General features: G+C 44.8%; 2 protein-coding genes and 1 pseudogene across 4 annotated transcripts in view; 2 read left to right on the forward strand and 1 right to left on the reverse strand.

The window, feature by feature from the left end:
* The first annotated feature begins 1,295 nt into the window (after positions 1 to 1,295).
* LOC110306910 (aldo-keto reductase family 1 member B1 pseudogene) lies at positions 1,296 to 2,214 on the forward strand (annotated as a pseudogene).
* A 3,636-nt stretch (positions 2,215 to 5,850) lies between these two features.
* Srp14 (signal recognition particle 14) lies at positions 5,851 to 9,764 on the forward strand. Its single transcript, XM_021183465.3, is given in 7 exon segments — positions 5,851 to 5,955; positions 6,095 to 6,167; positions 6,547 to 6,659; positions 8,762 to 8,794; positions 9,308 to 9,391; positions 9,394 to 9,441; positions 9,444 to 9,764. Coding segments are annotated over 7 exon segments (405 nt in total). The 5' UTR covers positions 5,851 to 5,931; the 3' UTR covers positions 9,474 to 9,764.
* Positions 9,765 to 10,388: 624 nt separating this feature from the next.
* Positions 10,389 to 18,442, reverse strand: part of Eif2ak4 (eukaryotic translation initiation factor 2 alpha kinase 4) — a 94,970-nt gene continuing 86,916 nt past the window's right edge. For all 3 annotated transcript variants that reach the window (XM_021183477.3, XM_029471630.2, XM_029471631.2), the window contains 7 exons: positions 17,310 to 17,422; positions 15,306 to 15,364; positions 14,668 to 14,765; positions 13,650 to 13,718; positions 12,922 to 12,966; positions 11,464 to 11,582; positions 10,389 to 10,611 (listed from right to left, as the gene is read on the reverse strand). In XM_021183477.3, the coding sequence (XP_021039136.1) occupies positions 10,554 to 10,611; positions 11,464 to 11,582; positions 12,922 to 12,966; positions 13,650 to 13,718; positions 14,668 to 14,765; positions 15,306 to 15,364; positions 17,310 to 17,422 (561 nt within the window). In that variant the 3' untranslated portion in view covers positions 10,389 to 10,553. The remainder of the gene's footprint in view (positions 10,612 to 11,463; positions 11,583 to 12,921; positions 12,967 to 13,649; positions 13,719 to 14,667; positions 14,766 to 15,305; positions 15,365 to 17,309; positions 17,423 to 18,442) is intronic.

Below are 18,442 nucleotides of genomic sequence, written 5' to 3' on the forward strand. Positions count from 1 at the left end.
CAGAGGAATACAAAACCCAAAGTAGATCCTGAGCTTTGGCCAACCTGCCAATCTTGGTTGATCTGTGATCTCTTCGGTGGCTTCCTTTGGCCGTTATTGGCTAGCTGTTTCCCCCTGTATGACAGCTTTGTGACCTGCTGCATCTTGAGATGGTCACACCACACTTTGTTGGGTGGGGCAGATGTTCTGCTCTGGTAGAGCAATCTGAAAGAAAATGGCAGCTGGTGATGGACTGGCTGTACGTCTGCCGACCAGTTGGCCTTTAGGCAGCTACGAGGTACCTTTAATACTGTCCTGCTTTTCAGAGAAGAAACTCATAAGAAAAAAAGTAACTTGTCTCCCAAGGTGTGTGTGTGTGTATGTGTGTATATATATGGCTACATATATATACAGTTTTGAAAATTTTTTTTTGTTTTTTTAAGTCCAAAGCAGAACAAGAATAGGTGTATTTTTTTCCAAGGGAAAGCATTCCTGTCGACATCGCTCAGGGCTGCCTGGTTCTAGCCTGTCGTTTCATTTGGCTGAGAAGGACCACATGGAAGGCAGTCCCGAAGATTCTTATGCCAGGACAGACAAACTCTGTTGAGAGGAAGGGCAACTCTTACAAACTCATTTCTGAATTCCTGGTTTATAAATGTGTCTGCTATTTGCCTCTGAATGAGTTGTTACATCTACCCAGTTCCCTTAGTAATGATAATTTTGACCAAAAATATGACAATGATTTTAACAAAAACCATGACCATCATTTCTTTTTATTAAATAATTCACCATATCAAGGTTCCAGTCATTTGTCTACAGACACCGACAGGTGGTCATGAGACATAAATTTGCCAAGTCAGAAGTGGTCACTCTATTTTTGTTTTGCTTTTGAGCCTGGGTTTTGCTATTTCGGGTATTTGCTGGCTCTAAAACAGCACCTCCCACCCACCCCCCATCTCCAGAGTCTGGGCTTCCAGGCATGAGTGCCACACTCGGCTCATGACTAGGCTCCTACCTTTTTTAAAAGAAGAGATTTATTTTTGTCTAGGTGTATAAGTATTTTGCCTGCATGCGCGTCTATGTATTATATGCGTGCCTGGGGCCCTCAGAAACCAGAAGAGGATATTGGATCCCTGGAACTGGCAGTTGTGAATGGTCATCTGGGATCAGGGAATTGAACCTGGGTCCTCTGCAACAGCAACAGATGTTCTTACCTGCTGAGCCATCTCTCCAGCCCATGCCTAGGTTTCTGATCCTACTTTCCATGTGTTCCTCCTAAGAAGGCAGGATCACAGTTGTTGGCTAGGGTGTGTAACATGCAGCAGTCATGGCCAGCTCTGGGTCTGGGTACCGGGACATCCCCTCCTGGCCAAGTGACTAGGGCTGTGCAGGTTGCTATTGACATTGGGTACCTTCACCCTGACTGTGCCCAGTGCACCAGAATGAGGAAGCAGTGGGAGTGGTCTTCCAGGAGATACTCAAGGAACAGGTAGGGCACGCCAGTTCTTCATCATCAGCAAGCTGTGGTGTATGGTGCACGACAGGGACACGGTGAAAGGAGCCTGTCAGAAGACACTCGGCGACCTGCCACTCCACTGCCTGGACCTCTGCCTTGTTCACTGGCCAGCAGGCTTCAAGCCTGGGCCTATTTCCTGTGGATGCATCAGGAAACATGATTTTCAGTGACACTGATTTGGGGGACCACCTGGACAGCCACGGATCAACTAGAGCATGAAGGTTTGGTGAAAGCAATAGGTGTCTCTGACTTCAACCCTCTTCAGATCAAGAGGATCTCAGCCAAACCTGGCTTAACATAGAAACCTGTGGTTCATCAGACTGAGTGCTACTCACACCTAACTCAGGAGAAATTGACTCAGTACTGCCAGTCCAAGAGGCATTGGGGTGACCTCGTATAGTCCCCTTGATTCTCCTGACAGGCCCTGGGCCAAGCCTGAAGAGCCTTCTCTCCTGGAGGATCCCAAGATCAAGGCAACTGCAGCCAAGAATGAAACTACAGCCCGAGGGCTACCTGGTTCTTCCCAAAAAAGAACTTAGTGTCAATCCCCAAGTCTGTGACACCTGCACACATTGTTGAGAGCTTAAAGGTCTTTGACTTCCAGCTGAGCGTCAATGATAAGACTATTCTACTCAGCCCCAACAGGAACTGGATGGAGGGTGTGCGCCTTGAGGAGCTATGACAAATACAAGGATGACCTCTTCCACACAGGAGTCTGAAGCTCCAATGCCTGCTCCTCCCCAAGCAATGTGCACCTGTTCTTCCTGCCTCGTCAGTCCTTTTGTCACATGGCCCGCATCTGTCCTTTTTAAGTGTTACATGGCCCGTGCCTGCACTGGGTAGAACCTTGCAGATCAGACAGCAAGGATGTGTTAGTTGAACGTAAGATCTGGAAAGCTTTGGCAGTAGCTGAGCTGTTTCTTCCAGCCTTTCTTGGTCTTTCTTCTTACCCAACTGGAAGATTCAACACAAGCACCTTTTCCAATCAAAGAGGAGCAAGATTTATATAGCCCAGGGAATGCCACTAACAGTTACGTTGTGAGTGCTTAGAGCTGTAATCCCTTGGGTCAGATTTCTCCTTGCCTCAAATAAAAACTGCTTTTTTTCGTGTGTGTGTGTGTGTGTGTGTGTGTGTGTGTGTGTGTGTATGTGTGTGTGAAAGGCAAGACCATTAATTATGGCTAGTAGTAGATGTAACCATGAGAACATGGAGCTTGTAGTGATTTGAAGAAGAAGCCATGACCATGAGCCAAGGAATGCGAGTAACATCTAGACTGTTAAGAAACACATTCTTCCTGGAAGCTTCCAGATGGAATTCAGCCCTCTAAACACACCGGTTTTTGACTTCTGATCCAGAGGTATAAAAGAATAAATTTTAAAAATTTCATGTTTTAAAGATTTTTCTTTATACTTATGAACGTTTTGCCCTGTATGCATGTCTGTGCACCAAGTATTTGTCTGTTGGGTCCTCTGGAACTGGGGTTAAGGACAGTTGTGAGACACCCTGTGAGTGCTGGGAATGGAACTCAGTTCCTCTGCAAGAGCAACAAGGGCTGTTGGCCACTGAACCATCCCTCGAGCTGCCCTGAGATGAAAAATAGTAAATGTCTGCTGTGTGAAGCTAGATTTGGGGCTCTTGGTATGGAGGCAATAGGAAGCTAGCACAATCTTCTAGTTGGGCTCCCACTTTCCTCTTTCTTATTTATTTATTTATTTATTTATTTATTTATTTATTTGAGACAAGGTCTCACTATGTAGCCTTTATTTATTTATTTATTTATTTATTTATTTATTTATTTATTTATTTGAGACAAGGTCTCACTATGTAGCCGTGGCTAGCCAAACTTTGCTTCATAGACTAGGCTGTCATCCAACTCACAGATATCTGACTGCCTTTGCCTCGTGCATGCTGAGACTAAAACTATGTATCAACATGCACAGTTCTGTCTCTCTCTCTCTCTGTGTCTCTTTCTGTGTGTCTCTCTCTCCCTCTTTCTCTCTCTAAGAAAGATTTCCCCATGTAGCCAAGGCTGGCTGTACTAGCAGGCTCTGTGTGTCAACTTGACACAAGTAGAGTTATCAGAGAGGAAGAAGCCTCAGTTGATGAAATGTCTTCATGAGATTCATCTGTAAGACATTTTATCAATAAGTGTGATCAATAGGGGAGGGCCCAGTCCACTGTGGGTGGTGCCATCCCTAGGATGGTAGTCCTGGGTTCTATAAGAAAGCAGGCTGAGCAAGCCAGTAAGCAGCACCCCTCTATAACCTCTGCATCAACTCCCACCTCCAGGTACCAGCCCTGTTTGAGCCCCTGTCTTGACTTCCTTCAGTGATGGAACTGTGCTCTGGAAGTATAAACTGAATAAACCCTTCCCTCCATGACTTGCTTTTTGGTCATGGTGTTTTCATCCCAGCAGTAGAAACCCTAAGACACTGGCCTAGAACTCACTCTGTAGCCCAGACAGGGCTCAAATTTGCCATCTACCTTCCTACTTTCTTAGCTCTGGGATTATAGGCACGTGTAGATACACTCAGTTCTGCCTTCTTTATAGTGTATTCTCTATGCCACAGGTGGGGGAATCTTTCAAATATAAATATGATTGTCATTGTCTGTGTACAACGTTCTTATCAAGACCTTCTCTCTGGATTTGCTTTTCGGGTTTTCGAGACATGGTTTCTTTGGCTGTCCTGGAATTTACTCTAGACCAGGCTGGTGTAACTTTTGAATTTTCTCAAACCCTACTTTTAATAATGGTTCCTAAATGCTCTAACCTCCCTTCTAGCCCACTACCTACAGGTTATTAGGATACGGGGGAAGTGTATCTGTTTAGAAATTATTCTTTGGAGTAAATCCCACCCCCATTGTCAGGAAATCAGCAGCTCAGTTCATAGCGTTCAGTAGCAGCAGCTCCATCCACTCGCAAATACTTCATTAATACAGAAGCAGCCCAGCAGTCCAACTCAGAAGTGTTGGGATAGCAAACATGAACCAGCAGTGGTGGTACGACCTAGCAGAAACTGCCAGGCCTCTGCCAAAACCACTCGAGTCAGCAGGAGCAGTTAAGCCAGGAGAAGTTCTCTGCCGTGTCTCTCTGAATGACGTGAAGATCATTGAAGACGCAAGACCAAGAAGCACTCCAAAACTAACTATGCAAGCCCCCATCACTGTCCATTGAGTCCTGTTTATACTCCCTCCAAACATCACGTGTCCTCCAAGGGTCTTGCCTCAGTATGACTTAGCAAAACTCCATGTGAGTCTGTATCAGCTGACATCACTCTGCCAATTGGCTGGAGTCCGAGGAAGTGGCAAGAAATTGCAGCATATCACCAGAAGGTTTGTGTGTGTGTGTGTGTGTGTGTGTGTGCATTTCTCTCTATGGGGTCACGACAAACAGAGCTCAGCTACTCAATGTAAGGCGAACCAATGCATGCATGTTGTTATCGAAGAATCCTTCATTTTTTGTTCTTTCGAAACATCCTTTTACCTGTGTCTGCTTCAGCAAAATATTCTTTGATATAACTGATTTACCAAAGAAACCACAAGTTTCCACTTTAGGCTGGCCTTGAACTCACAGAGATCCTCTGCCTGTCTCTGCCTCCTGAGTGCTGAGATTAAAGTCATGGGCCATCATTTCTGTCTGGATTTAAAAGTTTTAAACATGTTAAATCCAGATACTCACACTCCACCCATGAGCCACCCCCTCTCCACTCCCCTCTTTCTACCAGGAACAACATCTGAGCCTTCTGTGGCTATGGGCCCTGCTGACCGTGGCAAAGGCCCTGTGTGATCCGGCTCCTTCTCCAATCACTTTCACATATTTTCCCACGCTCTGAAGTAGGATAGAAAGAAAAAACTATGGACCCTGGAAACAGAAAAAAAAAAAAAAAAAAAAAAAAAAAAGCACCTTTTTCTGGGGTCTAGCCTGTGCTTCCTGCTGACAGTGAAAAGTGAGATCAACAATGCCTTCAGAGCAAGTACTCTCTTTCTAAAGATACCTCAAACAAAGATACTGAAACTTGGAGCTCCTTGGCCACTTATTCCTAAATGTAAACAATGCATCTATAAAAACACCTCACATCTTCATCTTCATTAGGAAGTTCTGAGAAACCAGATCATTGTGTAAAAAATGGGGAAAGTGAGTCAGTGGACTCTTGGGTGACTTGCATATGTCTATCCAGTCTTTCTTTTGCTCTCATTCCCTCTTACAGCCTACGGTGTAGCTTGACAACGCAGTCCAACCACTGAAAGCGTCATTCCTCATCCTGGATAGACGCCGGAGGAGGCGCCGAGCGCGCAGGCGCAAGGCAACCCGAGCGAAGCGAGGATTGACGGAAGACGTGTAACTAAAGCGGAAGTCCCGCCCAGCGCGAGCGAGCCTTCCGGCTGTAACCGCTGGAGGCTTCTGCTGAGGGCGTCGGGACCTGCGGAGCTCAGGATGGTGTTGCTCGAGAGCGAGCAGGTACCGGCGGCCCCGGGGGCCCGGGACTCGAGCGAGTGGGGTCAGCTCGGGTCGCGGTTCTCCCTTTGCGGGCGGGCCGGGGCTGTGAGGCGGCGGGGCGAGGAGCGGAGGCTGCCTAACGGGGCGTGTTGTGTTGCAGTTCCTGACGGAGCTGACCAGGCTCTTCCAGAAGTGCCGCTCGTCGGGCAGCGTGTTCATCACCCTCAAGAAGTGTAAGCAATCTCCGGGGCCGCGCGGGGACGCCTGGGAGGGGACAGCCCGGCCCCCGGCCTGTCCGCACCGGCCACCTCCGGGGCTCGTGGCCGGAACGGCGCCGGCCACCCATTCACCGTGACAGTGGGGCCCCAAGTGTGTCCGACGCCCGCTGTCAGGCAGCCCGGCCCCCGCTCCGTTAGTGAGGTCCCAGTGTTTATCGAGCGAGTCGTTGCTCCTAGTTTTGGCCGTATCCTGAGTGATGGCGGTGTCGTGACTATATATATGGGAGTGATGGCGGACCCTTCCTTACGATCATCAGAGTTTCACTTTGGACCCAGAAGCAACGCCTGTGGTGGTGTTTACCTGGGTGGACTTTTTTTTTTTTCTTAAACACAGATGACGGTCGCACCAAACCTATCCCGAGGAAGAGCTCTGTGGAGGGCCTCGAGCCCGCAGAAAACAAGTGTCTGTTGAGAGCCACGGATGGGAAAAGGAAGATCAGCACTGTGGTGAGCTGGAGGCCTTTCTTAAGGCTCTGCTTTCTTTTGTGTTGGCCTGGCCGACTCAGAAAAAGTCAGTTTTCTCTCAAGTAGCCAAGGTACAGGAGCAACCTGTCTCAGTGCTAGCTAGGAGAACAGATTTAAAACAAAATTAAAATAGTGTCTTGCAGTCTACTCAGGCTGACTTTGAACTTGTGATTTAGGGAGCTCACACCAGGCGCTTCAGCCCATGCTGGTGTCACAGGAGTGTTTCATCAACTGAGACAGATGACAGTGATGGTTTTTGTGAAGCTGGAGATGTGACCCAGGCCAGGGTCTTCATCCTGCTAAGTCATCGCCCTGGGTTGCGCTTCACCCCCGCCCCCTGAGGGAGGAGGGGCATGTCAGGATTAGGTCCGGGTCCCCCTTCCCTGTCATTTTGTCACTCCCAGGCTGTTGTGGGATCAGGATCTACTTTTGCTTCTTTTTGGCGGAGGGGGTGGGTTGTTTGGTTGGGATAAGGTCGCGGGTAACTTAGGTTCATTAGGTCACCTCGGTCTCCAACATGGTGGAATCCTAGGTGTGCACCACCTTCCCAATTACTGTTTTTGTAGGACAAACTATCAGCAATAAACTGTTAGACAGAAAGTAGAGGCCGAATGCTTGTTCTGCTGGAGTTCCGTGGAAGTGAGCAAAGGAGCTGCTGTGAAGCAGGACTGGCTGTGTTTTCTTTCTCTGCTGCTCCATCGGTACATAGGTTCTGGGAATTAGATGATTTTTTTTTTTTTTTTTGCGTATATGATTTATTTTTATAGACACAGACATTTTCTTTTTTAAGATTTATTTATTATTATATGTAAGTACACTGTAGCTGTCTTCAGACACACACATCAGATCTCATTTCAGGTGGTTGTGAGCCACCATGTGGTTGCTGGGATTTGAACTCTGGACCTTCAGAAGAGCAGTCGGGTGCTCTTACCCACTGAGCCATCTCACCAGCCCCTAGATGATTATTTTTAACCTGATTTTTTCCAGGTCTTTGCGGCTCACTTAACAAAGGTAGCTACAGGTTAGGCTTGGTACTACAGAGGATATCTAGTCAAGGACCATGATCTTTTTATGAAAGGGTGAATATGCAAAACAAAGATTCCCTGGATTCAGAGCCAATGCTTCTTAATTCTATAGTGAGCCTGTAATGACAGTAGTACAGGGTACTCAGGAAACTGTGGACGGTAGCTGATGTTCTCTTGAGACGACTGTCAAGGTCAAGCAAGGCTACATTGCCGTTATGGTTAGCTGTCATAAATGTGAAACAGCATTTTTCCTAGGTATTGTTTCTTTTATGACAGTTTGAATTGTGCTTCTATCAGTCTGAATCAATGGAAGACAGAGTTTCATGAGACAGGTCCTTGCTTATCCAGCCCATCCTGGCTTGGAGCTTGTTCCTGTTCAGGCCAAGCCTGCCGAGCACTGGGACTCCAGGCCAGAGCCACCACATGCTCAGCAGAGGGAGAAGTTTGAATGTAGTTTGCATAAGAAAATGAACACTTTTGACAAGTCCTCTGATATCACTCAGAATCCAAAGAGAAAAACGTAGGGGCATCTGTATAAGGTTTTTTTTTTGTTTTTTGTTTTACCTTAAATTTAAAGACTGTGGTACCGGACGATCGTCCCAGCTTTATCTCACAGTTGCTGGGTTTGGGATTATCAGAGTGTGTTTGTCTGAGGGATTTTAGAGAGGTGAATAGTTTGCTGGGAGCCCACTTCTGCCTTCCCATCCTGCTGTAGATGTCATATGGAAGAAGGCACAGAGCCGCTTTGCTCGTTCTTGAGAGCAGGTTAGGGTGGGTAGACAGCCGTGAGTACACTGGGACCCCTGAAGTTGGGAATTAGTATTTAAAGATTAGTTGTCTTTTTGTTGTCTTTTTGAAGCAGGGTCTCTGTGCAGTCTTGCAACTCGCTATGTAGACTAGGCTGGCTTAGAACTCACAGAGATCTGTCTGCTTCTCTCTCCAGAGTGCTGAGGTCCAAAGGTGTTTGTGGGCCACCATGCCTGGCCTAGGTGTTGTCTTGATGAACATTTTGACTTTTCTTGGGTGAATAGGTGCGAGGTGATGTTTTTCTCTTTGCAGGTGAGCTCCAAGGAAGTGAACAAGTTTCAGATGGTAAGTTCCATTCCCTGTTCTCCAGTCCTCCTTGAGGGCGTGCTGCCGCCCAAGATGGAGCCTGACTTCTCCGCTTGCCCACACTTTCATTTTATGAATATTGTTCAGCAGTGGTTTCCTTTCCCTCCTGCCTACCTTATTTTTATTTTTTCCTTTTTTTTTGTTTTTCGAGACAGGGTTTCTCTGTGTAGCCCTAGCTGTCCTGGTCCTCACTCTGTAGACCAGGCTGCCTTGATTTCTTTCCGTTTAAGACTAGTTCTTTCTTAAACTTCAGATATGCTCTATGATATTGTTGAGTAGGAAGTTGCCTGAAGTTTTTCCTTTTTGCTTGGGGAGTGCACAGCCTACAGCTCCCTGGGGAGTATGCCTCAGCTGCTGAAGGAGTGGAGACTTTGATGGCATACCAGTTGCCAGTACAGGTGTCCCAGAAGGCTTTCTCATGCCAGCTACTCCAAGTCTGTGTGAAAGTCACCTGCTTCCCCAGTTGGTACCTTTTCTTGTTCTGGCTTTCAGGCCTATTCAAATCTACTGAGAGCTAACATGGACGGGCTGAAGAAGAGGGACAAGAAGAACAAGAGTAAGAAGAGCAAACCAGCACAGTGACAGGCGTGGCTGCTACCAACCAGCTGCACAAGTGCATTCTTCCTCTGTTTGCTGCTTTCAGCACCTCTGTATGTAACTGTTTTCACGGAAGGGTACTTTAAGAGAGAAGGACTGGGATGGTCATGGGCTAGTTGTGGTAAGAAGCCAGTTTTTGATTTGTGCTGTGTGGCTGGATATTCTTAGATTCCAGCCATAAGGTTTCTAGTCATCTTTGAGGAGCTATGCATCATTAATCTCCAGGCTAGCTGCTTTTTTTCCTACCCTATTTATGACAATAACTACTAACTCTAGATGGTACAGTTACTCAGTGATTTTTACCTTGTCTTGAGATTACTGTAATAGTTTTATTAAAAGTTGTGTTATCCTACAGGTGGGTTGTTTTTCTTGGTTGTATAATTTAAAACAACAAAAAATGCATCTAGTTATTTTGTATGTCTGTTGCACATTTGCTCTGTGCCACAGCAACAACCTGTATGATTGGTTTTCTCGTACTATGTGTGTCTGGGACTGAACTCAGGTTATTGGGCTGGGCAGCAAGCATCTTTAATGCCGAGCCATCTGTCTTCCTGGACCTTATCTAATCTTACATGATTCCTTCAGCTAGTCTGAGTTCTCATAGCCAAACAGGAGTTTGCTTAATGACATTAAGATAAATATTGGAGAATCATCAAGAATAAAGATCCTGCCTGGCGTGGTGGCATAACCTGTAATCTCAGTGGTCTGGAGGCAGACTGATTTTGAGTTTGAGGCCAACCTGGGATGCATAGTGAGACCCTGTTCTGCCCTCCCACCCAGCTACAGAGGCAGAATAGATCACAAGGGATGGATGACTTTTGATCTCTGTGCCTTTTTATCTACTAGGAGAATGTAAATGTTAGGACAGTTTTATGTGCTTAGTGTTTAGGACCAAAGGAAGACAAGTGTCTGTCTTCTCCTCCAGCTCCACTAATGGCAGAACTGCAAATGGAAAACAGCAGATATGTATGAAACATTTATTATATCAAAAAGGTAAATTTATACATGAAAACCCGACAAAGCTTAGCTTTGTAGGACAGCTTATTAGAATTTTAAGTTAAAATGAATTGAATGCACAACATTCCATTATTTCAGTATAAGTCCTTGTCCATTTGAACAATACAGCAGCAGTTCTTTAGGGTCAAAATAGGATTCTGTAGTAGTCATCTCTGAGGCTGTACAGGAACAGCACTGACACCCTGCAAGAGAAAAGGACAAGCACACCGATGGCAGACTTAGTGGGATAAAATAATTTCATAGCTTTGTTTTAATTAAAAATATGGTAGGAGATTGATCACTAGAAAGACTGCATAAACTTTCTTGGAGCTGTGATTGACAGTTTGCAATTAAGTTCTGAAAAGAAACTGCCATTCACTACCAAACTTCCTTGATGTCCTTTAGTTAAACAGTGACATAAATGACTGGCATTTTGACATACACAGCAAAGGTAGTCATTTTTTGTTTTGTTTTTTAATGTCATTTGCTTTTTTTGTGACTGAGTTTCATGGAACCCAGACTGCCTTCAAACTTGCTTATAAGGCTAAGGATGACCTTGGATGCCTGATCTGTCTCTACATCCCAAGTTCTAGGATTATAGTTGTATGCCATCATCCCTGATTTAGTTGTGTAAATGTTTTCTGAGGCTTGGGAGATGGCTCAGTTGGTAAAGTGCATGCCAAGCAAGCACTGAGTTTGGATCCCTAGAAGCAGTGTTAAAAGCTGGGCAGAGTGGTTCCTGACAGTGTAGCCTTGGACAGGGTAGAGATATGTGTGTCCCCGAAGTCAGTGATGCCAGTCAGCCTAGCTCACTGATGAGCTTCAGGCTCAGAGAGAGACCCTGTCTCAAAAAGAAATGGTGACAAGGAAAGTGGCACGAACCCCATGTCTCCACATGTCACACACACAATACCCCGATGCTACACTCAGGCTCACAGTGCTACTGATAAGATCCTCACAGTGATTCACAGTCTAGAATTTGTTGACTGTTAACCCTTGACACTCAGTCAGACCCTTCCCTAAATTTTAACCACATGAAACCTGCTATAACTTACTTCTTTTCAACTTTGATGTTATAAATTTCATCGCAGACGAGTTTGAGGTATCTTTGCTTTGGCAGGCGTGACAGCAGCTGCTTCACAGTTGTGTTAAATGCCTGTTCATCAGCATCCCACTAGGAAAGATGAGACCAGATGTGACAGAGCAGAGCAGCAGGGTTACTGCCTGACTTTGTGGGTCAGCCATGTTGGAGATGGGGAGTCTGTGGCTCTTCCTTTGAAGCTTCAATTTTCTTTTGAGACTACAGGTATCTAGTTAGAGCCTGCTCTGCCTTGCCATAGCCAGGGTATTCGAAATGTGACTTTAGATTGCTTTTCTTGGACATTTCCTGTGTATAGTGGACACTGTTGCCTTTCATGTGTACTCACTGAACTGAATCAAAATCCAGCAAACTGCCAGAGTCCTGTGTGCTTGTTTGACCAACAGTAATGAGGAGGCAGGGTCTTAGTCTGTCCTGCTGTCTGGCCCTCAACTGAGGACCTCTTGCTTCCAATCCCAATCTTAATTCAGTTTATTTTAAATCTATGACTGAACAGTATGGATAGACAAAAAAGTTATTTGTTATGAAATGCTTTAAAAATTAACCTGTAGCCTGTCATCTCCATTCCTAGGAGCCTGAGGCAAGAGGATTACTGCAGTTCAAGGCCAGCTTGGGCTATATTCTGGTTAGTTTTTGTTAATTACACAAACTAGGCTGGAAAGAGGGGCCAGTAATAGAAGAACTGGTTCCAGCAGTTGGCTCCTGGGGCATTTTTCTTGATTAGGGATTCATGCAGGAAGGCCTAGCGTACTGTGGGTAGTGCTATCCCAGACAGGCAGGCCTGGTCTATAAAGCAAGCCTGCCAGCCAGCTAGTCAGTTAGTAGAAACATTCTTGCCTTGGAGTTCAACCTTGGCTTCCCTCAGTAAGGGACTCTAGTCTGTAATAAGAGGTGATAACCTTCCCTTTCTAGTTGTTTTTGGTCAGCGTTTTATTAGAGCTACAAAAAGCAAACTAGGATAGGCTACCTGGTAACATTCTTCCTCACAAAATATAGAAATCACCTGTAGCTATGATTATTTTACTACCATGGGACAGTTGAAAATTTTAAAGACTGGAAGAAAATGTATAAAAGTATAAACCTGTAAACAGCCCTTTGGGTCTTTTACAGCAGAGTGTTCTGTGTGACTGTGCTTCCCGAACTGGGGTGAAGATTGGCTTGGGAACACATGGTGCTATGGGTAAGAAACTAGATTATGCTATCTGCTAGGCTCAAGTCCTGGCTCTGAGCCTTGTGGCTGTGTGATTCTGATTCAGGAATGCCCATAACACATAGGAAAAGCAGGACCAGCGTTACTAGCTCAGTTCCTGATGCTGCCAGACAAACTAATTACTAAAGAAGTTTAAGACCTTTTACCAGTTTCTCTTTGACAAGACTGTAAAAGTCACAGTGCAGAATTGTTGCCGTTGCTTACCTCTAATGATAGAAACTGTAAGATTGTTTCCTTGGGTAGGTCCACCTGTTAATACACAGAAAGCATATATCATGTATGAAGTCCCAGCAGCTCACCCTGGCTGGGGCTGAGGAGAGGAACAGGGCTGCTGTAATTTTTTTCAGTGCACACATGCGTGCATGTGTGTGAAGACCTGAGGTTGGTATTGAAAATACTCTTCGCTGCTCTTCCATCTTATTCTATGAGGCAGAGTCTGAGTGAGACCCAGAGCTAACTGATGCCTAATTTGTGCCAACTTGTTGGTGTCTTCCTCAGCTAAGGTTGGAATCATAGGCATTTATTGTGGGTTCTGGGGACCTGAACTTTAGTTCGCACATGCCTTAACCATGTAGTTATCTTCCCAGCTCCTAAAGCAGACTTTAACTGGACTATGTGAGCTAACAAGCACTGGAGGCTGGAGTTCAGATCATATCGACACCTCAAAGGTGCAATGCTGCCACGTGCACTTACTAAGGCCTCGGCATGAGTGTGGCCTTAGGAAAAAAAAAAGAAGAGAAGAAGAGAAATACACAAATGACCATCTTTTCTCCCCAGCTTTTTCTAGTGTTAGACTGCCTGTAATTCACATGAGGAACAGCCAGGTCTGATACCAGATACAGCTGACAGCAAAAATAGCCCTGAATTCTGAGACCACACTAGACAATGCAGACAGATGCTATCTTCAGATTGTTAAAGAGCATGTGACTTACAGCCAAAATTTCAATTTCACTGCTTTTCTGATGTAAATTGGCAAGCGCAGTCTGAAGTCGGGTTTGTACCTAATAAAAAATGGAGTTCAGAGCATGTTAGTGTTTTTTTTCTCATTCTAGAAAACAACAGCATGACAAAGCCAGAGCTTAGAAAGGCCTTCAAACAGAACATAAAGCTTTGTTCCTGATATAGCTTGGAGAGAGCTGGAGGCTGAGGGGAAACTGATTTTGGGTCTTGTTATGTTGCCCAGGTTGGCCTCAAACTTTAGATCTTTCCAAGCACCTGAGATTACAGTGTACACCACCACACAAATGCTCTTAATAGTTGGGCTGGTCACCACAGCCCAACTATTAAGACCAGCCTGGTCTACAGAGTGACTACAGAGCCCAGGACAGCAAAACCCTATCTTGAAAAACCAAAGGAAAACCAAACAAAAATCACAACAGCAACAAATCAAATGCTCTTAACATCGTCTCCCATTAGGATCATGGCACACTCTTGCCACATTCAACACATTCAGTTACTTCTCTTGTTTTTATAACTGCATACTGCACGTGCTCTAAGGTTGCACACATGGCCTTAGTACAGGCATACAGCAGACACTGAAACCATGAGAACTACTCTTGTGGCTGGTCTAAAATGCTCTTATGTAGGCAGATTAAATGGATCATCTGTTGACAGCTGCTGCTTACTAACATCTCTGGAGAACAGATGGGCTGAATTATGGCACCTGAGAAGTTTTGCTAATGAGATCTTCAGAAGCCACCAGGTTAGAAGGGAAAGGATCTTTATATTTAAAGCCAAGGACAAGCGGCTGGAGAAATGGCTTAGTGGATCCAGGTTCAGTTTCCAGCTCCTGCATAGTCAAACTGCAAGTCAAATTCCAGGGGATCTAATGCCCTCTTCAGGCCTCTAAGATATATGGTTCACAGACATACATTCAGGCAAAACACCCACACACGTAAAATAAAAGCAAGCAAGCAAGCAAGCAAAGAAAAAAAGGTGGATGTGCTATACCTGAATCTCATGTCGCCTCCTGGTGCTGGCTGACAGCTTTTCTGGTGCTAGAACAATCACGTTGGGGACTACTGTAGTTCCATGGATTTCAAACAAACCTGAGAGAGAGTTTCATGTTAAAGTCTTTACTTGGGACCAGTTTCTAGAACACTCCATAAAGAGCTGTCTACTAGTGTACATCTGGCTGTGACTCATGTCGGCCTTCTTTCTTTTTGTCTCTTTGAGGTGGAGTCTAGTTATATAATATTTATAGACCAGGCTGGCTTTACACTGCATCCTTCTGCCTTAGTCTCCTGAGTGTTAGGATTACAGGCATGTGCCACCATATTTGGCTTGAGCTGCTTTTCTTTAGTCTGTTGTATGAGGGAAATATCCACATTGCATGTATATAGTGAACTGAGTAAAACGAAGGTTAAATCACATGTGTGAGTACAACACTGAGACAGACTAGGATTAGAGGGTTGGCCTGAGCCCAAGCTGCCTTAGCACTTCCAGGATATTGGAACACATCTCATGTGATACAGCCTGGTTGACACTTTCCTTTTAAAAGGTATTTTCGGCGTGAGAAGGCATCCATCAGCCTTAGCCCTAAGCCGACACAGCATTCTTAAGGCTAGGATTTCAATTAGTACTTATACCTGAAGCATTAGAAAACGACCCCTTCAGAGATTGTACGGCAAGATTATCAGAAGCGTCTCTAAAAACAAGCAAACAGTCAGTTAGCAAATGTCAATGAGGCAAAAAGCAACTCAGATAAGGGTGCCCTTAGAGCATGCTACCTTCCTACTGAATACAAAACCACGATCCTCTTAGTTATTAACTGGAGGAAAAAACAAAACAGAAAATGCTCTTAGTGGTGCTTTTTCTCATGAGCAAGTTAAAAAAAAAATAAGGACATGATTCAGGTTAAAAGACTAAGACAACATCCCTGATTCATCCAACTGGGTCTGAAATCCAGGCTCCACGGAGTCAGCTGATTTAATGAAATGTAATGGGTGTTCTTTTCGCTCCCTTACAATACAAAGAAACAGCAGTAGCAGGCCCCACCTTCACTCAGCCAGGAGCCTTGGTGACCACCACAGGAGAAGTTTCAAAAGCTGTACACAGACGCTCTTTCAAGCCTGCACATTAATTTATAACCTTTAAGAGACATGGTAGTGCTCCTTCCCTTTAATTTTCTGAACGTCTGTGATTTGACTGGTGACTTCAAGAATAGCACATTCCTTGAAAAAAGCCTGCCAGTGAATTCATGGAAACTAAGTGGTCATGGAAAGTGTGTGTTGGAGGGGGTGACTGGGGGGCACAGGTGGCAAAGCAAGCCTTGTATTCTCTAAGCTGAGACGCCTCAGTCCTGGCAGTCATGGTCCTTGGTGTCAGATGTTCTTTGCTGGAGGTGCATCTATCAGTCCTGTGCTCTGTCATGTCCCAGCAGCCTCTATTACACCTGCACCCCAGTGTGACAACAGCCTGTCTCCAAACACTGTCAGATGTCCCAGTGGGGACAAAACTGCTACTTGTTGAGAATTACTGACATCTCCTTAAATTTAAGTGTTTTCTGCCTTCTGGTTGTTTTTGAGACAGGGCTTCATAGATCCCAGGCTGGACTTGAACTTACTATGTAGCAGGGGCTGACCTTGAACTGACATTCCAAGTGCTGGGACTGTAGGTATTTGTCAGGATTATAATACCTAGATCTGTTTGTTTGGATACGAGCCCATATGAGTTGTGAAGATGTAAGACCTTTTCTAACCCCACTGCCCTTTTATAGTCTCCCAGAAGTAACTACAGTCAAACATCCTGTACAGTCAGTCCTCCAGATGTTTTCTATATGTAAATTGCATATTTTGCCGTAATACTCTCTATCCCACGGTGGACATTCTTCCACTAAAGCTCTGGAGAGATTATAAACAAAGTGCAACACCTTGGAGACTTCTGAACACAACACCACCTTTGAAACTGAAATTACTATTATTATTTTCAAAAGAACTATTTATTTATGTTATGAGTCCATTGTCACTGTCTTCAGACACCAGAAGAGAGGATTGGATCCCATTTACACATGGTTGTGAGCCACCATGTGGTTGCTGGGAATTGAACTCAGGACCTGTGGAAGAGCAGTCAGTGCTCTTAACCACTGAGCCATCTCTCCAGCCTCATTATTTTTTAAATAAAGTTTTTTATTCTACTAAGATATATTATCTAGGTTAACATGACTTGGCTATTACTTTCACTTAAAATGGATAAGTATTTTTTAAATGTTTAAGTGTCAATTTCTAATAGATTTTGAAAAAATTGAGATTGGTATTAGGGTGTGACTATATAGTACAGGCTGGCTTGACTTCACTTGGCAGCCCAGGTTGGCCTTGAAGTTGTGATCTTCTAATCTCAATCCCCTAAGTGGTGAGATCACAGACATGGGCCCCTATTCCGTCTTCAGCTGCAGTACACTGTCCTAGGGAGTAAGTTCTCACAAACCCAGGCCACTCCATGGATCTGTTCCTTCTGCCTATGGTGTTTACTTTCCTTCTGTCATGTTATGGTGCACACAAAGGGGCCTTCACCAGGAAATAAGTAGGTGGGGCTGCTCAGTTTTGGCTTCACAAATTGTCAGCTAAATTACTTTGTTTTCTTTATAAATTTACCTGAAATTTTTTTCGTCACCAACTTTGGTTCTTAGTTTCTGCATAACGTGATCCACAAGATCCGATTCCAATACACGCTTTTCTGTTTGCCTCTCCTTCTCAAAGGACTTGACCTTGGAAAGAATGAAATAATTTATCATTTGGAAGTTTCTGAAGCCAAAATGGTAGCTCAGTGTGCCCTAGTGAAGCAATTGGGTCAACAGTTTGGAGTCAGTGGGTCTTAATTGGGGAGGATTCTGCTTTCTGGAAGACATTTAGCAGTCTTTTGTTTTTTAAAGTAGTACTTTAATTAATCCCAGCACTTGGGAGGCAGAGGCAGGCGGATTTCCAAGTTCGAGGTCAGCCTGGTCTACAGCCAGGGCTACACAGAGAAGAAACCCTGTCTTGAAAAACCAAAAAAACCCCAAACAAACAAACAAACAAAAAACAAAAAAACCCCCCAAACTTTATTTTATTAGTTTTGTGATGTGTATGGCTGCATGTATGCTGTGGTGTGTCTGAGATCAGAGGATCAGTTGGCAGGAGTGGAGTCTTTCCTTTTACTATGTTACTATGGGAGTCCTAGGAGTGGACTTAGGTCATCAGGCTTGGTGGTAAGGGCCTTGACTCAGGCTCTGAGATGATTTTAGATGTCACAGCTGTGGAGTGTGCTCCAACATCTTGACATACACTATTACAAGGTCAAGGATACAGCAATGATGAACCAAATCTCCAAACATTGAAACTGTTCCTGAGATACATGGTCTGTTCAGGAATAGTTAGAGATGACAGAATTAAAAAAAAAAATGGCTCTCATATTACACAGTTCCCTGCTCATCCTGAAAGAGGTGGTTGAACAGCTGGGTATGTAGGCCTGTGTGGGCCTTGTTTGTTTGTTTTTTATTTATGTGTATGTATGTGTCTATAGCTATGAGCACGCGAGTGCAGATGCCTGAGGAGGCTGGAGGGGTCGCATTCTTCTGGAGCTGGCTTTACAGGGAGTTGAGTCCTGATGCGGGTGCTGGGAGGACTCACAGGATCTCTGCAAGGCAGTACATGTTTTTACCCACCAAGCCATCTCTAGCCTGGGCCATGTGATTTTATGATGAGGATATGTACACATTTGAGGTGCAATCCTTATTGCATACAAACTC

Source organism: Mus caroli, unplaced genomic scaffold, assembly GCF_978045245.1.
Source record: "Mus caroli unplaced genomic scaffold, Mus_caroli_1 scaffold_2, whole genome shotgun sequence".
Lineage (NCBI taxonomy): Eukaryota > Metazoa > Chordata > Mammalia > Rodentia > Muridae > Mus > Mus caroli.